General features: G+C 39.0%; 1 protein-coding gene and 1 pseudogene across 1 annotated transcript; both read left to right on the top strand.

The window, feature by feature from the left end:
* The first annotated feature begins 1,280 nt into the window (after positions 1 to 1,280).
* On the top strand, positions 1,281 to 2,237 carry LOC131408708 (olfactory receptor 51I2-like; annotated as a pseudogene).
* Positions 2,238 to 15,068: 12,831 nt separating this feature from the next.
* Positions 15,069 to 16,025, top strand: LOC131408709 (olfactory receptor 51I2-like). The gene has a single exon (XM_058545758.1). It carries the CDS (start codon positions 15,069 to 15,071, stop codon positions 16,023 to 16,025), a length of 957 nt encoding a protein of 318 aa, XP_058401741.1.
* Positions 16,026 to 23,416: the final 7,391 nt, after the last annotated feature.

Raw genomic sequence — 23,416 nt, 5'->3', positions numbered from 1 at the left:
GTGATTTTTGTGAGACTGAGATATTATTTACAAACAAAAAAGTGAGAAGTCTAATATCTGAAACATAAGAGACACTCAATAGTTGATAAATTAGTAAATTCATTTACCCATCATCAGATAGTAAAATCAATGACATTACTGGGACAGATCCCACTGAACGCTAAAGGAACCTAAATTTATGCCTTTGATTCATGTTTTCACTTGGTGTCTTTCAAAATTCTAACCCCCCAGCTAGGACAGATGTCAGTACTGAGCGATTTAAAGGGAGGGACAATGAAGGAGTAATCAAGACCTCAAGATGGGTGTGCTAAAGGGCCAAACAAAATATTGAGCTGATATTCTAAAGGTTGTGGGGAATGTTGAATGAATAGAGTGAGGGGATGATTCCTGAAAAGCAATGTGTAGACTGGATTACGAGGGCATCCAATGAGTGAGGCTGATGTTCTCTGGACGAGGCACAGATGGACCTAAAATATGTAAGTGTTCTCAATGACCTGGTGAGAATTAGATGTCTCTTCATTTACCAACACTTTCATAGTATTTATTTGCATTTTCAGCCTGGGACTTTATCATTCCTGGGATCTGATTAAAAGACAATGTCATAGGATTTGTACCCAAACCCTCCAAACACAAAAAGATCTTGAGTTCTAATAACGGGTTTAGGGGAAAGCTACATTGTTTTCTTCCTTTGATGGATTTAAGAATTTCTCTCCTTTCAATTTAGTCAAGATATCTCCCTTCTCTGTCTATCAGCAAGGTAATTGTGAGACAACCTGACACAGTTATGTGAAAACACTTAGAATACTGCAAAATGCAGTGACCATGGATTAACAATAAGGACAAGGACAAAGACTAAGATGATGAGGATGATGAGGATGATGATGATGAGCATTTAGAGGGTGCTTTACATGTTGAAGAGTATTAACGAACATCACTTCATTTAATGAAGACACTGCATGGTAGGGAATAAACAGTACAGAATCTATATTTGGAAACAACTAAATTCTAAATCCACTTTAGTCACTTATTTTCTGGCAATCATGGAGAAGTTAAACCATACCCTACATTTTGTATTTGTCTTGAGGGCATATTAGCTGATATGCATTGATAAAAGAGCTAATAACACAAAATAAGAGGCGGGAAAATGGGAAATAATTAATGATAAAGCCTATACAGCATAAATAAATGTCTTCCTAATGACAGCTGTCTTGTCAGAGTCTTTCAGTCTGCCCAGATTGAAGAGGTCACATCTTTCTGGAGACCTCATCTGTCCTCCAAGGATGCTCCCTTCCCAGTCCTATGGAAACCTCTCCCTCTTCCAGCCACCTGCTTTCCTGATGATTGGCATCCCAGAGCTGGAGGCCGTTCATGGCTGGATCTCCATCCCCTTCTCCGCCATGTACACTGTGGCCCTCACTGGAAGCTGCCTGATCCTCCTGGCTGTGAGGAGGACTCCCAGCCTACACCAGCCCATGTACTACTTCCTGTCCATGCTGGCCCTCACCGATGTGGGCCTCACCTTTTCCACACTGCCCACCACCCTGGCTCTGCTCTGGTTTGACCATCGGCTCATCGGCTTCAATGCCTGCCTGGTCCAGATGTTCTTCCTCCACTCTTTCTCTGTGGTGGAGTCCTCAGTGCTGCTGGCCATGTCATTTGACCGCTTTGTGGCCATCTCCAATCCCCTGCGGTATGCAGCTGTCCTCACAAATAATGTCATCATCAGGATTGGGCTGGCCATTGTGACTTGAGCCTCTGTGTCCCTCTTCCCAGTGCCCTTCTTACTGAAGCGACTGAACTTTTGCCCTGGCAATATCTCCCTGTCCCACTCATTCTGTTTCCATGCAGATGTCATGAAACGGGCCTGTGCTGACATTACTGTCAATATCCTTTATGGGCTGTATGTAGTTCTGTCCACGGTGGGTATAGACTCTTTGCTCATTGGCCTGTCTTATACCCTTATTCTTCGTACAGTGATGCATCTGGCCTCTCCCAGGGAGTGTATCCAGGCCCTTAACACTTGTGTTTCTCATACCTTAGCTGTTACGATTGTCTACATCCCAGTCATTGGCGTGTCCATGATCCACCATTTTGGGAGGCACCTGCCGGCCATTGTTCATACTCTTGTTGCCTATGTGTACCTGGTAGTGCCCCCTGTGCTCAACCCCATCATCTACAGTGTTAAATCCAAGCCCATCAGGGAGGCCATGCTCAGGATGCTGATGAGGCAAGGCTGACGAAATCAAGAAACAAACAAAGGGGGCAGGCCCTATGGCTTATCGGTTAAGTGCGCACGCTCCGCTGCTGGCGGCCCGGGGTTCGGATCCCGGGCGCACACCGACGCACCGCCTCTCCGGCCATGCTGAGGCCGCATCCCACATACAGCAACTAGAGGGATGTGCATCTATGACATACGACAATCTGCTGGGGCTTTGGGGGGAAAAATAAATAAATAAATAAAATCTTTAAAAAAAAAAAAAAGAAACAAGCAAAGAATCTGAGGGAAAGCATGTCCAGATTGCCCTTATTCAGAGCCTTGACCTAGACACATTATTAAGAGTATGGCAAGTAAATGGATAACCTCAGGCTGATGGCTGAAGAACAGTCTTGATTCTTTCTTGCACTCATTTACTTCGGATATTTTATTTAGTGTTTCCTTGTGCAAGAATCTGTGCTCATTACTAGAAATATTAAAATGAACTGTACATGGTCTCCTCCCTCTGTTGGAGGACAGAGGCTTGCAAATAACATTTATAATAAAGTGTAACGGGGCTGTGATATGTACACACAGAGTGCTATAGGAACCTAGAAGAGGGCTTACTTCCTTGTCAAGAGGAAATGAGAAAAGTGGTAGATAAGAAGGGGGCTGAAAGGTAAGTAGGTGTTTGTCAGGCAGAAAAGGTATGGAAGTGATGGGCATACGTAAGAAAGGAAAAAAAATGGAAAAAAAACAAAAACTGAGGTGTGGAATAACTCGATGTTCTAATGGAAAGGTGAGTAGTCATATGTAGCTCAGAAGAATCTGTGTGTGTGTTAGAGGGAGAACAACAAGGGAAGAGCTAGAAATGACAGGCAGAAGTGAGACTTCCTGGGGCCTTTCAGACCTATTGAAATATTTGACCTTCATTCTTTGTTTAGAAGCCAGCCATGGAAAGGCTATTGCATTGTAAAAGGTTGCACAGTCTTAACTGTGTATTACAGGTTAGAAAGGTGAAAGTGGAGGAGGAAAAAAAACAAGGGAACCATCTAAGAGGTTGTTGTAATAGACTAGGAAAAAGGGAATGGAAGCTAAAATAAAGTCAGCGTCATCACTAGTGGAAAAAGTAGATGTATTTTTAAAAATTGTATCTCTAGGGCCGGTCCCGTGGCTTAGCGGTTAAGTGCGCGCGCTCCGCTGCTGGCGGCCCGGGTTCGGATCCCGGGCGAGCACCACCACACCGCTTCTCCGGCCATGCTGAGGCCGCGTCCCACATACAGCAACTAGAATGGATGTGCAACTACGACATACAACTATCTACCGGGGCTTTGGGGGAAAAATAAATAAATAAAATCTTTAAAAAAAAAAAAATTGTATCTCTACATTTCCCTCCTTTTTCTTCTGAAAGTGCCTGGAAGCAATGACACCAGTAGCAGTGAGCAGAGCTAGGATGAACCTGTTGCTTTCTAAACACCATTTCCCACTAGAAATAACCTGGGATCAAAGGAGCAATGGTAATTCCAGGCATAAAGTGGGAAAACATAAGGTGATACTGGAATAGCTCATGCCTGAAGCCATAAAGAATACAAAGACAATAGGGACTTGTAAAAAACATATATATACACAGAATCTCATTTGAAGGGGCCACCAGTGGTGAAAGGTGGGTCAACCGGACCATTAAAAATAATTTTGACAGCAATTAATGATCATGAATTGAGTTTTTTAAAAAAGTAAGTCCGTAGTGATATTCAAAACAAAGAAGGAAAAAAGAAGATGGGGGGAAAAAAAAAGAAAACTCCTCTTTAGAGAAGAATGTCATGTAATAAATGCTAAAGTATTGATAAATTTATAAAATTACCTTTTTCTAGTTTTTAATGTAATTTAAAAATAATCAAGGGGCCGGCTCGGTGGTATAGCAGTTAAGTTTGCACATTCCACTTTGGCGACCTGGGGTTTGCAGGTTCGGATCCCAGGTGCAGATGCACCACTTGTCAAGCCATGCTGTGGCGACGGCCCATATAAAGTAGAGGAAGATGGGCACAGATGTTAGCCCAGGGCCAAGCTTCCTCAGCAAAAATGTGTAGGATTGGCATTGGATGTTAGCTCAGGGCTAATCTTCCTCACCAAAAAAAAAAAAAAAAACCAACAAATGCATAGAGGATGTTGGGAAACATCACACAGTCTCAATGTACAAATGCACAGCCAACTAACTAAGTAGAAAAGGATGAATGTAACTTAACAATAAAAAGATTGGCAATTACTACCTTAAACAAGTGATCAAATTTAGTTCACCCAATAATGAGATAACATGACCTAATGTACCTTCTGGGCAGAACAATAAGAATACAACATTACATGTATAAATTCCTACCAGAAATATTCAACATGAGTCTAACCATGAGGAAATTATAAGAAAAGAAATCTCAAATATGGGAAGCATTGCACACACACACACACACACACACACACTAGCCTGAAATCTTTAAAAAATGCCATGTTATAAAAACTATGACAGGTGAATTAATCTAAATTAAAAGGGATTAAAGGGGCATAATAACCAAATACTACCATTAACTAGTCATTATTAGGACAATTGTGAAAGTTGAATATGTATTATGTATTGATGATATTATTAGATTAGTATAACTTGCTTAGGTTTGAAAATGGTTTTGTGGTTATGTAGGGAAATCTATTTTTAGGAGGTACATGCTTACTATTTATTAAGTAGGGTTGTAATGTTTACAATTTACTTTCAAATGTGTCTGTGGAAAAATCTGTGTATGTGTGTAGTGTGTGTGTGTGTGTGGAGAGAGGAAGAGGGAGAGAAGGAGAGAGATGGAGAGGGAGACCCTCATACTCAGGGTCCCATATATCGAGAGAGAGAGGACATTCACTCAGATAATTATTGAATGCTAGGAGAGGAACGAAGGCTGATCCTGGGTAAGCTGATCCATTGGTGCTAAGAAGGCAGAAGTAGAATGCAGAGGAAGCAAAATAATTGTATTTCCTCTTGACTAAAATGTGATGTCCATTAAGACTTGAATTCAGACTTTGCCCACTCTAACCCCAAGCCAAGTTAAGGGTTTTGACAGTGATCTCTCAGCACGCTGTGCTTCCTTCAATTGTAGTACTTACGCACTACATTGTAATCATAAATAATTGCATATGAGACTGTGAAATCCTTGAGGCTGGGGATCAAGGACTATATTTTATTTCTCTCTGTGTCCCTGATGCTTAACTTAGGCCTGACACATAAAAACTCACTGCTCAATAAATAACGTTTTAATGAATGAATGAAGATGTGGAAGAATGTATCATAGGGCCTGTGGGTCTTGTCAGAAATGAAGATATCTGGGCTCAGGTTCTAGCATTCCTCCCCCAGTATACCCCTAAATGTAGGCAGCAGAGGGATGAGTTCATAACTGCATAGCCTTTGGGAGTAGATCTCCCAGCTTCTTTGCTGCTATAGTACTCCCCTACTTTTTTCTCCATCTTCACTGGAAGACTCTAGTCCTTCCAGAAAGAGATAAAATGTTCTGTTCTCTGTGTGCTTTTACTGGATCTTCTCTCTTCTGATCCCTTTGCAGCTTAGATACATCTCTCTTAGCACCATTCTCACTTGCTACTGAAATCATCCTTTGTGCTGATCTGTTCTAGCTCCTGCAAGGCAGTACTGAAATCTGATTCACATTGAATGCCTTCATTACTCAGAAAAGGGATTGACCCAGAGGTGGCTTCAGGAACATTACTGGAATAAACCTATTTATGAATTATAATTCTGGAATAAATACTCTGAAGTTTAATCATTTGTTTATTCAACAACTGGTTGCTAAGTTTACACCATATTCCAAACAATGGAAGCTGTATCTACAGATCTTCACAGTTATGGAGCAAATGGGAATCCCTTGCTTCAAAAGGACACATCTTTGCTCCAGAATGGCCTTCCTCTGGTCTTCCACTATTGCCTTAGTGTATAATATTTGAGACTCTACACTTTGGTTACACATCCCTCTCCTCTGCCTCACCTCTTAAAATTCACTGTCCCTTGGATAGAGACACCTCAAAGGTCATCCCAAAGAAACCACTCAGACAGACACTTTATTCGCTGGCACGCACACTGGCAAAAACTTGGGTGTGGTAAGTTGAAGCAGGATTTGGGGGCCAATGTTTGGAAACAAATGTTATCTTCTGATACTTCTGCACATACCTCTTTGAGATTCTGATATCAATTTTGGGGTTCATATTCAGAAGTGGGATTGCTGGATTATATGGTAATTCTATTTTTAATTTTTTGAGGACCTCCGTACTGTTTTCCATAGTGGCTGCACCAGTTTACCTTACCAACAGCAGTATACAAGGGTTCCAATTTCTCCACATCCTCATCAATCCTTACTTTTTTTTTTAATCCCTTATCAGGTATGTGGTTTGCAGATATTTTCTCCCATTCCATAGGTTCCCTTTTCACTCTGTTGATTATACTTTTTTAGTTTGATGTAGTCCCACTTGTGTAATTTTGCTTTTGTTGCTTGTGTTTTTGGGTATGTCCAATAAACCATTGCCAAGTCCAATGTCATGAAGCATTTCCTTTATGTTTTCTTCTAGGAGTTTTATAGTTTCAGGTCTCATGTTTAAATCTTTAATCCATTTTTAGTTGATTTTTGAATATGGTGTGAAATAAGGGCCCAATTTCATTCATCTGCCTGAGGTTATCCAGTTTTCCCAACACCATTAGTTAAAAAGCATTCCCTTTTCCTATTGTACATTCTTTGGACTCCTGTCAATAATCAATGGACTATGTATGTGTGAGTTTATTTCCGGACTTTCTATTCTACATGTCAGTTTTTAGGACAGTTCCATACTGTTTTAAATTACTAAAAATTTGTAAAATATTTTGAAATCAAGAAGTGTGATGCCTCCAGCTTTGTTCTTCAATCTCAAGATAGCTTTGACAATTTAAGATCTCTTGTGGTTACATGTGAATTTTAAGACCGTTTTTTTCTATTTCTGTAAAAAATATCTTTGAGATTATGATAGGAATTGCATCAAATTTGTAGATAACTTTGGGTAACATGGACATTATAACAATATTTAGTCTTCTAATCCATGATAACACAACGTCTTTCCATTTACTTGTTGTCTTTAATTTCTTTCATCAACACTCTGTAGTTTTCAGTGTATAAGTCTTTCACATCCCTGGTTAAGTTTATTCCTAAGTGTTTTATTTTTCTCGAGGCTATTGTAAGTTGGATTATTATCTTAATTTCCTCTATGGGTAGAATATTGTTAATGTATAGAAACACAACTGATTTTTGTATATTGATTTTCTATCATGCAACTTTACTAAATTTGTTTATTAGTTCTAACAGATTTTTAATGGAGTTTTTGGGGTTTTCTACACATAAGATCATGTTATCTGCAAACAAAGATAATTTTACTTCTTCATTTCCAAGTTAGATAGCTTTATTTCTTTTTCTTGTCTAATTGCTCTTGCAACAACTTTCAGTGCTATGTGGAATAGAAGTGGACAGAGTGGGCATACTTGCCTTGTTCCTAATCTTAGAGGAAAAGCTTTCAGTTTTCATCATTGAGTATGATGTTCATTGCGGGCTTGTCACATATGTCCTTTATCATGTTGAGAGATATTCCTTACTTATCTAGCACTCCCATTTTCATTTTGCAGCATCATTCAAAATAGTCAAGATATTGCAGCAACCCAAATATTCATCAATAGATGAATGGATAAAGAAAATGTGTTATATGCACACAGTGGAATATTATTCATACTTAAAAAAATTAAAAAATCCTGCCTTCGGCAACAAGGAAGCTTTTGGAGGGGATGAATATATCTATTACCTTGATTATGATGATGATTTAATGAGTATATGCATATGTCCAAATTCATCAAACTGTATAAGTTAAATAATTCAGATTTTTGTGTATCAATTATACATCAATAAAGCTGTTACACACACACACACAAAAAGACACACACCCACACACAAAGATGCTTCTGCATTTCAGCCTGGGGCCTCTTCATGTTTTCAAATTATTTCACTCTTTTAGAAAGAAAGGAAGACACTGGGGACAGAACAAGATAGCAAGAAAAGTTTCCTAGATTGGAAAACACTCCGCCTTTCTAACAACATAAAAACAGAGATATGGAAGAGCTCCCTGTAACATGCCTGCCCCTGTTCATCTCTCCATTTCTTAGGGCCCCTTCATCTTCGTCTGTCTCCTCTGATTACTTAATGCATATTGGTTGTGGAACAGAATGGGGCTTTCATAATGTCACATGAGGAACAGACACAAGAGGTGGGGTGGCTTAACCTGTTTGAAAACCATGGGGAACAAGAAGAGAGTGGAGGGAATAGACAAAATAAACCTGAATATCTGAAAGGCTGTCACTTGGAGGGGCCAGAAAGTATTCTGTGTGACTGTAAATGGCAGATCTGATATCACTGAAAAACACAGTAACGGAAAAGATTGAAGTGCCAAGTAAAATTTCCTGAAGATGTGGTAGAATGGATGAACTTAAAGATTTTGATGATTCTAGACTTCTCCTCAACTCAGTTGCCCAAATATTTCATTTCCCTTATAACTCTCCAACCCAACACACATATCCCATGCATTCTTCATTGCCAAGGAAAAACTAAGCAGAGAATATCCTCTGTGGCCTGTTGCCTGTGGCCTGGACATCCCTGGGGAGCAGCAATTCACTAAGGCATCCAGCCAGTGGTATAAAGGTAGTATTTTAGTTGCAGAGTTTTCCTGGGCTCCCTCAGGATGTGGAGAGGTACAGAAGGCTGTGACAACAAGCAGGGTGAGTAAATTCGGGCCCAGATAGAATCCTCTCCACACAATTTAGAAGGATCAGGGCCTGGTTAGTGACTCTGAGATCCCAGTTCTGTCAAATGCTGCCAGGTGGAGGAGCCAATGGGATGGGGGTTGAGCAGAGGTCAGAAACAGGAAGTGAAGCAAGGAGGCCTGGACTTCCATAGATGGAAGGTCTATGCCCTTAGATAAGGGAGAGGAAGTAAAAAAGGCTACTAAAGCCCAGAGATTTCCCAATTCAGATAATTATTCAGAAACCCAGACTCTGACTCCAAGCAGATTAGCGCCGTTTTGTTTCTCTAAGTAGGACAACAGTATAAAGGGTTTCTTAAAACCCCATCCCACTTAGCATCCCATGAGTGATCTGAATCTTTGCTTGGTGTCTCAACTCTCACTATGAGACGGTCCTTCACTTTCTTCTAAGTGAGAAGAGTTTTTAGAAAAGCACGTGGTTTATATATTGCAAAATGATTACACCATAGTGTTAGATGACACCTCTATCAGGTCATATGACTACCACTGCTTTCCTGTGGGAAAGAAAAACAAAAGAATTTGGCTTTGGGTAAAGTAAAGAAAGCATGGAAGTTTCACCCTATTGTTTCCAGGCAACTTGACTTTCCCAGATACACCCACTCACAAGTTAGCAGAATTCTAGAGTGCTAAAATGGAAATGATTTAATTCCTAATGGGAGAGCTATAATTTGTAATATCTTTGACCATTTAAGTGTCCTGGAGATAATAATAGAAGACAAAACCGGTCTGATTTCCAGGTTTAAGTGATTTAATATAATGCCTTTGGACATCATGGAAACCAGAAAACCTGTCAATCCAACCTGGCTACTAAAATGGGCATTTTAAAAAGAACAGAATAAAAAAAAATGTCATTTACACACAGAATCCCATCCCAATGTCAAGCCTCTCATAACACTGTAATATTCATAAAATATGAAAAGGGATAGAAAGAACATTATCCAGAGACAGGGGAGAAATTGGCTTCATTGTATAGAGTTGCTCCTAATTTTTGTCAAGCTGTCTTAAATGACACCCTATAATTTTACCCTTTTGAGCTCTAAGCTTCTTGTAATATTCAGCTTAATTTAGCATTTGGATCCTTCTACCACTGCCAAGAGCAATAGATTAGACAAATACCAAGACTTAATAGGACCTGCATATCAACCAGGGGACAAAGGCAAGTTCTAAGGTAAGGGATGGAGGATTTGTGAGTGCCTCACCAATAGACAAATCAATGAAGGATGACAGAAAGAGAACTGACATTAATCCCAGGTAAGATACATTCTCAGAGTTATGCAAGTTAAATGGAGAGCCCAGAATTCACTCTCTCTTCAGCTACCAGTGACAAAGAGCATTTCCTGGCTTGATCCTAAGTAAACCCAAATAAGATCAGATAAAAATAAATATTAACTATATTAATCTCAAGGCGCCACTGGTCTTTACTATGTACAAACTAACTAGTATAAGTTGTAAACATATGCACCTAGGAGGTGCTATATTAAGGTTTGGGGTGGAGGGGAACTGGAGTATAAAATTAAAGAGTCTTCATTCAGTTATTCATTTATCCATTGTGCCTGAAAAAAAGCAAAAAAAAACAGGACAGAAATTTTGAAATCATCAAAATCAGAACAATGAGATTGAAAGAGATTTCTGAAGAAACGTGATTTGGATTAATAAAAAGAAAAGCAGGAAGAGGAGATAGTTAACAAAATAAAATGCAAATGGCTTTATAAGAAAGACCCAAAGGGTCACAATTAGGAGTAAAAAGGAAATTTTTGGAGAAATAGGAAGGAGGTTCATTTACAGAGTCCCAAATCATGTCACCAAGAAACATCACAAGAAAACAAGCTCTTCCAGATAATCTGATCCCACCAGCCCCACACCTTACAAATCTGCAGCCTCCAGTACAGCCCAGGGCCAACACAGGCAGTACGAGACTACTGCAAGTGTTCAAGCCAAACAGACCTGAATGTGAATTTGGACTCATTTTCAGCATGGCCTAGAGGAACTCACTAAGCCTCTCCCCTCCAGTTTTATTTACTTTGTAACATTATCATTATTTTTTTTTTTTGGTGTTGATGTTTTATTTTAAATTCAATAGTTTAAAATTATCATAGAAGGAATACACAGACATGATAAAAGAACAAACTGTTTTTATGCTACAGACACCACATAGTCACGTAACTGCTTCTGTTTTCCTCTGGATTGGCTACGAGAAAACTCAGAGCCACATTAGTAGCCCATCTCTTTGGATGTACAGCATCCTCGGGAATGACTATTTTATACTAAACTAAGCCCTGGGTTAGTTCTATTTTTTCTGATTTTTTTTTTAATTTTTTGTTTATTGCAGTAACATTGGTTTATAACATTGTAAAAATTTCAGGTGTACATCATTATACTTCTATTTCTGCATAGATTACATCATGTTCACCACCAAAATATTAATTACAACCCATCACCACACATATGTACCGAATTATCCCTTTCACCCTCCTCCCTCCTCCTTTCCCCTCTGGTAACCACCAATCCAATTTCTGTCTCTATGTGTTTGTTTATTGTTGTTATTATCTACTACTTAAAGAAGGAAATCATACGGTATTTGACCTTCTCCCTCTGACTTATTTCACTTTGCATAATACCCTCAATGTCCATCCATGTTGTCACAAATGGCTGGATTTGATCGTTTCTTATGGCTGAGTAGTATTCCATTGTGTATATATACCACAGCTTCTTTATCCATTCGTCCCTTGATGGGCACTTAGGTTGCTTCCAAGTCTTGGCTATTGTGAATAACGCTGCAATGAACACAGGGGTGCATGTACCTTTACAAATTGGTGTTTTCAAGTTCCTTGGGTAAATACCCAATGGTGGAATAGCTGAATCATATGGTAGTTCTATCCTTGATTTTTTGAGGAATCTCCACACTGCTTTCCATAGTGGCTGCACCAGTTTGCACTCCCACCAGCAGTGTATGAGAGTTCCCTTCTCTCCACATCTTCTCCAACACATGTTGTTTCCTGTCTTGTTAATTATAGCCATTCTGACGGGCGTGAGGTGATATCTCATTGTAGTTTTGATTTGCATTTCCCTGATAGTTAGTGATTTTGAACATCTTTTCATGTGTCTGTTGGCCATCTGTATATCTTCTTTGGAGAAATGTCTGTTCAGGTCTTTTGCCCATTTTTTAATTGGGTTGTTAGTTTTTTTGTTGTTGAGATGCATGAGTTCTTCATATATTTTGGAGATTAAGCCCTTATCAGATGTATGGTTTGCAAATATCTTCTCCCAATTGTTAAGTTGTCTTTTCATTTTGTTGATGGTTTCCTTTGCTGTGCAGAAGCTTTTTAGTTTGATGTAGTCCCATTTGTTTATTTTTTCTATTGTTTCTCTTGCCCGGTCAGACATGGTGTTTGAAAATATGTTGCTAAGACCGATGTCGAAGAGCGTACTGCCTATGTTTTCTTCTAGAAGTTTCACAGTTTCAGGTCTTACATTCAAGTCTTTAATCCATTTAGGCCCACACCAAAACACATCATAATCAAAATGTCCAGAATTAAAAATAAAGAGAGAATCCTAAAAGCCACAAGAGAATGTCAAGTTACATACAAAGGAAACCCCATAAGGCTATCGCTGACTTCTCAGCAGAAACCTTACAGGCTAGAAGAGAATGGCATGATATATTTAAAGTGCTAAAAGGAAAAAACTTACAGCCAAGAATACTCTACCCAGCAAGGTTATCATTCAAAATGGAAGGAGAGATCAAAATTTTCCCAGACAAGCAAAAATTAAAGGAGTTTGTCACCAAGAAACCAGTGCTACAAGAAATGTTAAAGGGACTGATTTAAGGGGAAAAGAGAAGACCACAAATAGGAAAAATTATCTATTTCCATGATAAGAACGTAATGGATACAAATGCACAAAAAAGAGGTTAGATATGATATCAAAAACATAAAAGGAGGGAGGAGAGGAGTTAAAGAGTACAGCTTTCAGACAGAGGCCAAACTAAAGTGACCATCAATTCTGTCTAGAAGAAGAAAGGAACAGAGAAGGACTACTAAAACACTGAGGAAAAAAAAAAAGTTAAAAAATGGTAGTAAGTACATACTTATCAATAGCTACTTTAAACGTCAATGGACTAAATGCTCCAATTAAAAGGCATAGGGTGGCTGACTGGATAAAAAAACAAGACCCATATATATGCTGCATGCAAGAGACACACTTCAGACCTAAAGACACTCACAAACTGAAAGTGAAGGGATGGAAAAAGATACTCCACGCAAATGGCAATGAAAAGAAAGCTGGGGTAGCAGTACTCATATCAGACAAAATAGACTTTAAAACAAAAACTGTAAAAAGAGACAAAGAAGGACATTACATAATGATCGAGGGAACAATCCAACAAGAGGATGTAACAGTTGTAAATATCTACACACCCAACGTAGGTGCACCTAAATATATAAAGCAATTATGAACAGACATAAAAACAGAAATAGACAGTAACACAATAATAGTAGGGGACTTTAACACTCCACTTACACCAACGGATAGATCATCCAAACAGAATATCAATAAGGAAACACTGGCCTTAAACGACACACTAGAACAGATGGACCTAGTAGATATATACAGAGCATTCCATCCAAAAACCGAAGACTACACGTTCTTTTCAAATGCACATGGAATATTCTCCAGGATTGATAACATTATCATTATTATTGTTATTAGTATTATTTGTTCAAAAGCTACAATAATACTTACAGCACATGGTTCTTTTTGAAACTGAGAGATATTATTTACAAACAAAATGTGAGAAGTCTAATATCTGAAACATGAGATATTTAATAATAAATTATTAAATTTATTTGCCCAGCATCAGACACTAAAATTAATGACGTTACTCAGACAGATCCCACTGAACATTAAAGGGGCCTAAATTTATGTCTTTGATCCCTGTTTTCAGTTGGTGTCAGTGGAAATTCTAACCCCTCAGTTAGGACAGATGGCAGTGCTGAACGATTTACAAGGAGGCGCATTCAAGGACAAGTCCAGACCTCAAGATTTGTGTGCTAAAGGCTGAACAAAACATTTGGCTGATATTCTAAAGGTTGTAGGGAATGTTGAATGAATGAAATGAGGGGATGATTGCTGAAAAGCAATGTGTAGCCAAGGACATCCAACAACTCAGGCTGATATTCTCAGGGCAAGGCACAGATGGACCCCAAATATTTAACTGTGTTCAGTGACCTGATGTGAATCAGTTCTCTCTTCATTTACCAAAACTTTCATAGTATTTATTTTCATTTTTAGCCTGGGACTTTGTCATTACTGGGACTTGATTAAAAGAGAATGTCCCAGGATTTGTACTCAACCCTCCGAACACAAAATAATCCTCAGTTCTAATAATGGGTTCAGGGGAAAGCTGTACTGTTTTCTTCCTTTGATGGTCTTAAGAAGTTCTCTCCCTTAACTTTAGCTAAAATATTTCCCTTCTCTTTCTATCAGCAAGGTAATTGTGAGAAAACATGAGATAATTATGGGAAAACATTTAGAATACTACAAAATGCAGTAACCATGGAATAATGATGAAGACAAAGACTATGATGATGAAGAGGTGATGTTCATGATGGTGATGATGATGAGGAGCATTTAGAGGGTGCTTTACATATTAAAGAGTATTAACAAACATCGCTTAACAAAGACACATGATAGAGGGGAAAGAGTACAGAATTTACATTTAGAAACAACTGAATTCTAAATCCACTTCAGTCGTTAATTTTCTGGTAATCATGGAGAAGTTAACCATACCCTATATTCTGCATTTGTTTTGAGGTACATTAGCTAATGCATGTACATTCCCGGAACAGTTGAAAATACAAAGTAAGAGCTGAGAAAATGGGAAATAATTAATGATAAAACCTATACAGCATACATAAATGTCTACCTAATGACAGGTATCCTGTCAGTGTCTGTCTGTCTGCCCAGATTGAAGAGGTCACATCTTTGTGGAGACCTCATCTGTCCCCCAAGGATGCTCCCTTCCCAGTCCTATGGCAACATCTCCTTCTTTCAGCCACCTGCCTTCCTGATGATTGGCATCCCAGGGCTGGAGGCCATTCACAGCTGGATCTCCATCTCCTTCTCCACCATGTACACTGCGGCCCTCACTGGAAACTGCCTGATCCTCTTGGCTGTGAAGAGGACTCCCAGCCTGCACCAGCCCATGTACTACTTCCTGTCCATGCTGGCCCTCACCGATGTGGGCCTCACCTTTTCCACACTGCCCACCACCCTGGCTCTGCTCTGGTTTGACCATCGGCTCATCGGCTTCAATGCCTGCCTGGTCCAGATGTTCTTCCTCCACTCTTTCTCTGTGGTGGAGTCCTCGGTGCTGCTGGCCATGTCATTTGACCGCTTTGTGGCCATCTCCAATCCCCTGCGGTATGCAGCTGTCCTCACAAATAATGTCATCATCAGGATTGGGCTGGCCATTGTGATTCGAGCCTCTGTGTCCCTCTTCCTTGTGCCCTTCTTACTGAAGCGACGGAATTTTTGCCCTGGCAAGATCCTCCTGTCCCACTCATTCTGTTTCCATGCAGATGTCATGAAACGGGCCTGTGCTGACATTACTGTCAATATCCTTTATGGGCTGTACGTAGTTCTGTCCACGTTGGTTGCAGACTCCCTGCTTGTTGTCCTGTCTTATACCCTTATTCTTCATACAGTGATGCATCTGGTCTCTCTCAAGAAGTGTGCCTGGGCCCTTAACACTTGTGTTTCTCATATCTTAGCTGTTCTGATTGTCTACATCCCAGTCATTGGAGTGTCCATGATCCACCATTTTGGGAGGCATCTGCCCGCCATTGTTCATACTCTTGTTGCCTATTTGTACCTGGTAGTGCCCCCTGTGCTCAACCCCATCATCTACAGTGTGAAATCCAAGCCCATCAGGGAGGCCATGCTTGGGGTGCTGATGAGGCAAGGCTGACGAAACCAAGAAACAAGCACAGAGTCTGAGAGGAAATATGTCTGGTTTGCCCTTATTCAGAGCCTTCACCTAGACATATTATCAAGAGTATGACATGTAAATGGATACCATCAGACTGTTGGATGAACAGTCTTGATTCTTTCCTGCACTCATTAACTTCAGATATTTTTTAGTGTTTATTTGTACAAGAATCTGTGCTTATTACTAGAAATATTAAAATACATTATACATGGTCTCCTCTCTCCATTGGGGCCAGAGGCCTGTCAATACACAATTATAATCAAGTTTAATGGAGCTGTGATAGGTACACACAAAGTGCTATAGGAACCTAGAAGAGGGCTTACTGCCTTGTCAAGAGGAAATGAGAAAGGAAGCAGGTAAGTAGGCCGAAATGTGAGTATGAGTTAGAAAAGATAGTCAAGGGGGGGACACACCTAAGAAGGGGAAAAGAATGTAAAAAACACAAAAACAAAAAACTGAGCTGTGGAATAACTTGTTATGCTCCTGGAAAGGTTAGTCATTATATGTGGCTCAGCAAAAACTATGCTTATGTTGGAGGGAGAAGAATAGGAGATGAGCTATAAATAAATGATGGGCAGTGGAGAGACTTCTTGGTGCCTCTCAGACCTATTGAAACATTTGACCTTCATTCTTTGTTTAAAACCCAGCCATGGAAAGGCTATTGCATTGTTAAAGGTTGCACAGGCTTACCTGTGCATTACAGATTAGAAAGGTGAAAGTGGAGGAGAAAAAGAACCAAGGAAACCATCTAAGAGGTTGTTGTGACAGACTAGGAAAGAGAGAATGGAAGCTAAAATTAAGTCAGTGTCACCAGTAATGGAAAAAAGTGGATGTACTTTTAAAAAATTGTATCTCTACATTTCCTTTCTTTGTCTTCTGAAAGTGCCTGGAAGCAGTGACACCAGTAGCAGTGAGTACAGTTAGCACCCACCTCCTGCTTTCTAAATACACTTCCCCACTACAAATAACCTGGAGTCCTTGGAGCAATGGTAGTTCTCAGCATGAATCAGGTGATACTGGAATAGCTTATGCCTGAAGCAATAAAGAATACAAAAACAATAACGTCATGTAAAAAATATATATACACAGAATCTCATTTGAATGGGCTACCAGTGGCCAAAAGTGGGTCAACTGGAAGACTAAAAATAATTTTGACAGCAATTGATGATCACAAATTGAGTTTTTTAAAAAAGTGTGAGTCCACAGTGATATTCAAAACAAAGAAGGAGAAAAGAAGAAGGAAAAAAAGAAAACTCTTTTATAAAAATATGTCATGTAAGAAATGTTAAAGTATTGATGGATTTATAAAATTATCTTTTTGCAGTTTTTAATGTAACTTAAAAATAATCAACAAATGTGTAAAGGATGTTGGGAAACAGAATATTCACATAGTCTCTAAGTAACACTACACAGCTTACTTACTAAATAGAAAAGGATGAACGTCCTTTAACAGTGAAAAGATTGGCAATTGCTACCTTAAGCAAGTGATCAAATTTAGCTTAACCAATAATTTGAATAATTTGACCTTATGTACCTTATGAGATGAACAATAAGAACATAATATCACATATGTAAAATTCCTATCAAAAATGTTCAAGGTGAATCTAACCATGAGGAAATTATCAGAAAAATCTCGAATATGGGAAGCATTTCAGACACACACACACATACTGGCCTAGAATCTTTTTAAAAATGCAATGTTATAAAACTATGTCAGGGGAATTAATCTAAATTAAAAGAAATTAAAGGGACATAACAACTGAATACTAGCATTAACTTAGTCATTATCAGGACAATTGTGAAATTTGAATATGTATTGTATACTGATAATACTATCAGGTTACTATAATTCATTTAGGTTTGAAAATGATTCGGTGGTTTCGTAAGAGAATCTCTTTTTAGGAGGTGCATTCATAATATTTATCGAGAAGGTTGCAATGTCTACAATTTACTTCCAAATGAGTCCGCAGAAAAAAATGTGTGTTTGCATATGTGTGTGTGTGTGTGTGTGTGTGGAAAGAGGAGGTGGAGAGAGAGAGAGGGAGACCCTCATGCTCATGGTCCTATATATCAAGAGAGAGAGACACTCAGATAATTACTGAATGCTGGGAGAGGACCCATGACTAAGCCTGGGTAAGGTGATCCATTGGTGTTAAGAGTGCAGAATTAGGGGCCGGCCCAGTGGGGCAAGCGGTTAAGTGCGCGGGCTCCGCTGCAGTGGCCCGGGGTTCACCGGTTTGGATCCCGGGCGTGCACTGACGCACCGCTTGGTAAGCCGTGCTGTGGTGGCATCCCATATAAAGTAGGGGAAGATGGGCATGGATGTTAGCCCAGGGCCAGTCTTCCTCAGCCAAAAAAAAGGAGGATTGGCAGATGTTAGATCAGGGCCGACCTTCCTCACAAAAAAAAAAAAAAGAAAGAGTGCAGAATTAGAATGCAGAACAAACAAATTAATTCCTCTTGATTAGAATGTGATTTCCGTTAAGATTTGAATTGAGACTTTCCCCACTGCCATCCCAAGCCAAGTCAGGGGTTTCAACAGCGATCCCTCAGCACTCTTGCTTCCTTCAATTGTAGGACTTAGACACTATATTGTAATTATAAATAATTACATATGAGACTATGAAATCCTTGAAGATAGGGATCAGGGACTGTGTTTTAGTTCTGTCTATGTTCTCAAGGTTTAACTTGAGCCTGGCACATAAAAACTCACTGCTCAATAAATAACGTTTTAATGAATGAATTAAGACGTGGAAGAATGTATCATAGGGCCTATGGATCTGGTCAGAAATGAAGACCTCTGGGCTCAGGGTCTAGCATTCCTCCAGCCGTTTACCTCCAAATGTAGGCAGCAGAGGGATGAACCCATAACTGCACAGCCCTGGGGAATGGATCTCCCAGATTTCTTTACTACTATAGTACTCCCCTACTGACTTCTCCATCTTCACTGGAAGACTCCTGTCCTTCCAGGAAGAGATAAAAGGTTCTGTTCTCTGTATGCTGTTCCCAGATCTCTCTTCTGCTCCCTTTGCAGCTTGGATACATCTCTCTTAGAGCACTTATCACTTGCTATTGAAATCATCCTTTATACTGATCTATTCTAGCTCCTGTTAGGCAGCACTAAAACCTGATTCACACTGAATGCCTTCATACCCAGAAAAGGGATTGACCCAGCAGTGGTCTCAGGAATATTACTTGAATAAATCTATGAATAATAATTCCTAAAAAAATACCTGGAAGCTTATTCATTCATTTAGTTATCAACTAGTTACTAAATTTATAGCACTTTCCAAGCAATGGAAGCTGTAGATACAGCTCTTCACAGCTGTGGAGCGAATGGGAACCCTTTGCTCCAAAAGGGCAGCTTTTTGTTCAAGAAAGGCCTTCCTCTGGTCTTCCACTATTGCCTGAGATTATAATATTAGAGCCTAGACTTTAGTTACACATAACTCTCTTATCCCTCACCTCTTAAAATCCATTGGAATTGATGTCTTTTGGATAGAGACGCCTTCTTTCCACCGATGTCCCAAAGAGACCACTCAGGAGGCAATGTCTTCACTGGCGGGCACACTGGCAGAAAATTGAGGAGTTGTAAGTTGAAGCACGATTTGGAGGGCAACGTTTGGAAACAAATGTTCTCTTAAGATGCTTCTGCAGATATCTCTTCGAGATCCTGATATCAGTTCTTTCGAGTATATATCCAGAAGTGGGATTGCTGGATGATGTGGTAGTTCTATTTTTAATTTTTTGAGGACCTCCATAGTGCTTTCCATCGTGGCTGCACCAGTTTATATTACCAACATAGTGTACAAGGGTTCCAATTCCTCCACATCCCCATCAATACTTACCTTTTTTTTTTTTTTTTTAATGATAGCCATCCTGATAGTTGTGAGGTAATATCTCATTGTGGCTTTGATTTGCTTTTCACAAATAATTAGCAATGTTGAGCCCCTCCTCATATACCTGTTGGCCATTTGTATGCCTTCTTTGGGAAATGCTTATTCAGTTCCTTTTCCCATTTTTTTAATCAGGTGTTTTGTTTTTTTGCTATTGAGTTGTAGGTGTTCCTTTTCAATACCAATCCCTTATCAGGTATATGGTTTGCAAATATTTTATCCCATTTCATAGGTTGCCTTTTCACTGTCGATTGTTTCCTTTGCTTTGCATTAACTTTTTAGTTTGATATAGTCCTACTTGTCTAATTTTTCTTTTGTTGCTTGTGTTTTTGGTGTCATGTCCAATAAATCATTGCCAAGTCCACTGTCATGAAGGTTTTCCCTTATGTTTTCTTCCAAGAATTTTATTTAACCAGGTATTATATTCAAATCTTTTATCCATTTCTAGTTGATTTTTGTATATGGTGTGAGGTAAGTGTCCAATTTCATTCATTTGCATGGAGATATACAGTTTTCCCAACACATTGGTTAAAGAGATTATCATTTGTCCCTTGTATATTCCTGGGACACATGTCAAAAATCAGTTGACTGTGTATGTGTGACTTTATTTCTGGGCTCTCTATTCTACATGTCAGTTTTTATGTCAGCACCATACTATTTTAAGTTAGTACACATTTGTAACATATTTTGGAATCAGGAAGTGTGATGCCTCCAGCTTTGTTCTTCTATCTCAAGATTGCTTTGACTATTTAAGGTCTTTTGTGGTTACATATGAATTTTAGGGTTCTTTTTTCTTCTTCTGTAAGAAGTGTCATTGATATTTTGATAAGAATTGCATTGAATTTGTAGATAACTTTGGGTCATAAGGACATTTTGACAAAATTAAGTCTTCCAACCCATGATAATGCAATATCTCTCCATTTATTTCTGTCTTCTTTAACTTCTTTCTTCAAAGATTTGTAGTTTTCTCTCTATAAGTCTTTTACCTCCTTGGTTAAGTTTATTTCTAAGCATTTTATTCTTTTTGACACTATTGTAAATGGAGATGTTTTCTTAATGTTCTTTTTGGGTAGTTCATTATTATTGTATAAAAACACAATTGATTTTTGTATATTGATTTTGTATCCTGCAACTTTACTTAATTGGTTTATTAGTTCTAACAGTATTTTTATGTGGTTTTGGTGTTTTCTGTACACAAGATCATGTTATCTGCAAACAGATATAATTTTACTTCTTCATTTCCAATTTTGGTGCCTTTATTTCTTTTTCTTGTCTAATTAGACTTTCAGTACTATATTGAATAGAAGTGGACAGAGTGGTCATCCTTGCCTTATTCTTGATCTTAGAAGAAAATATTTCGTTTTTTCACTGTTGAGTATGATGTTCATTGTCAGCTTGTCACATATGTCCTTTATTATGTAGAGACATTCCTTACTTATCTAGCACTCCCGTGTTGATTGCAGTATCATTTCAAAATATCCAAGATATTGCAACAAACCAAATGTTCATCAACAGGTGAATGGATAAAGAAAATGTGGTATATGCATACAGTGGAACATTTTTTAGCCTTGACAAAAAAAAGAAATCCTGCCATTTGCAACAAGATAACTTTTGGAGGGGATGAATATGTCTATTATTTTGATTGTGATGATAATTTCATGGGTGTATGCATATATCCAAATTCATCAAACTGTATCCATTAAATAAATGCAGTTTTTTGTATATCAATTATACCTCAATAAAGCTGTTACACACACACACACATACAAAGATGCTTCTGCATTTCAGCTCTAAGGCCTCTTTATGTTTTAAATTTATTTCACTCTATTATAAAGAAAAGAAGCCCTTGGAGATGGAAGAAGATAGCAAGAAAAATTTTCTAGGTGGAAGACACTCTTCATCTCTAAGGATATAAAAACGGAGATATGAAAGAAATCCCAGTAAACACATCTGCCCTCATTCATCTCTCTCTGTCTTAAGGTCCTTAATTCCTCATCTATCTCTTCCTATTATTCAATACATATTTACTGTAGAACAGTATTGGGCTTTCACAATGTCATATGAGGAACAGACACAGGAGGTGGGGCTGCTTGACCTGCTTGAACAACCCTGGGGAACAAGGAGAGAGAAGAGGGAAATAGAAACAACTAAACCTGAGTCTCTGAAAGGCTGTCACTTGCAGGGGCCAGAAAGTATTCCGTGTGACTGTAAATGGCATATCTGATATCACTGAAGAACACAGTAACGGAAAAGATTGAGGTGCCAAGTAAAATTTCCTGCAGATGTGGTAGAATGGATGGACTTAAAGATGATGATGATTCTAGCCTTCTCTTCCTCAACTCAGTTGCTCAAATATCTCATTTGCCTTATAACTCTCCAACCAAACACACATACCCACACATTCTCCATTGCCCAAGAAACACTAAGCAGGGAATATTCTCTATGGACTGTGGCCTGTGGCCTGGACATCCCTGGGGAGTGGCAACTCACTAAGGCATCCAGCCAGTGGTATAAAGGTAGTATCTTAGTTGCAGAGGTTTCCTGGGCTCTTTCAGGATGAGGAAACTTAGAGAAGGCTGTGACAAGAAAGGTGAGTAACTTGGGGCCAAGATATAATCTCTTCTACTCTCTTTAGAAGGATTGGGGGCCTGATTAGTGAATCTGAGATCCCTTCTCTGTCAGCTGCTTCCAAGAGAAGGAGCCAATGGGATGAGGGATAAGCAGATGTCAGAAACAGGAAGAGAAGTCAGGAGGCCGGCACTTCCACAGAAGGCAGGTCTATGCTCCCAGTTAAGGAAGACGAAGTGAAGAAGGCTACTTTCCTGAAGCACAGAGTTTTCTCAATTCACATAATTTTTGAGAAACCCAGACTCTTTGTCCAAGCAGATTAGCACCCCTTTGTTTCTCTAAGTAGGGCAAAGATAAAAAGATATTTTGGATTTCCATCCCAGTTAGCATCCCATGAGTGATGTGAATGCTTGCTTGGTGTCTCAGCTCTCACTATGAGATCGACCTTCACATTCTTCTGAGTAAGAAGAGCCTTTTCAAAAATAATTTGGCTTATATATTGCAAAATGATTACACCATAGTGTTAGATAACACCTCCATCAGATCACATAATTAGTTTCTTTTTTGTGGGAAAAAACGAAGAAAGAAAACAAAAGCACTTGGCTTTTGAAAAGAAAGTGTGGTGGATTCATCCTTTTGTTTCCAGGCAACTTGACATTCCCAGACTCACCAAGTTAGAAGTTAACAGAATACTAGAGTGCTAAAATAGAAATTATTTAATTCCTCCGAGGAGAGCTATAATTAGTAATATTTTTGATGCTTTAGTGTCCTGGAGATAATAACAGAAGACCAGACCTGGTCTGATGTCTAGGTTTAAGTGATTTAATATAATGGTTTTGGACTTAATGAGAACCAGAAAATATGTCAATCCAATGTGCATACTAAAGTGAGCATTTTAGTAAGAGA

Source organism: Diceros bicornis, chromosome 7, assembly GCF_020826845.1.
Source record: "Diceros bicornis minor isolate mBicDic1 chromosome 7, mDicBic1.mat.cur, whole genome shotgun sequence".
Taxonomy (NCBI): Eukaryota; Metazoa; Chordata; class Mammalia; order Perissodactyla; family Rhinocerotidae; genus Diceros; species Diceros bicornis.
Note: the sequence above shows the minus strand (reverse complement) of the source record. Positions and strands in the feature narration are given on the sequence as shown.

Coding starts and splice junctions, on each gene's coding strand:
- LOC131408709 (XM_058545758.1), top strand. CDS start 15,069: ATGCTCCCTTCCCAGTCCTATGGCAACATCTCCTTCTTTCAGCCACCT.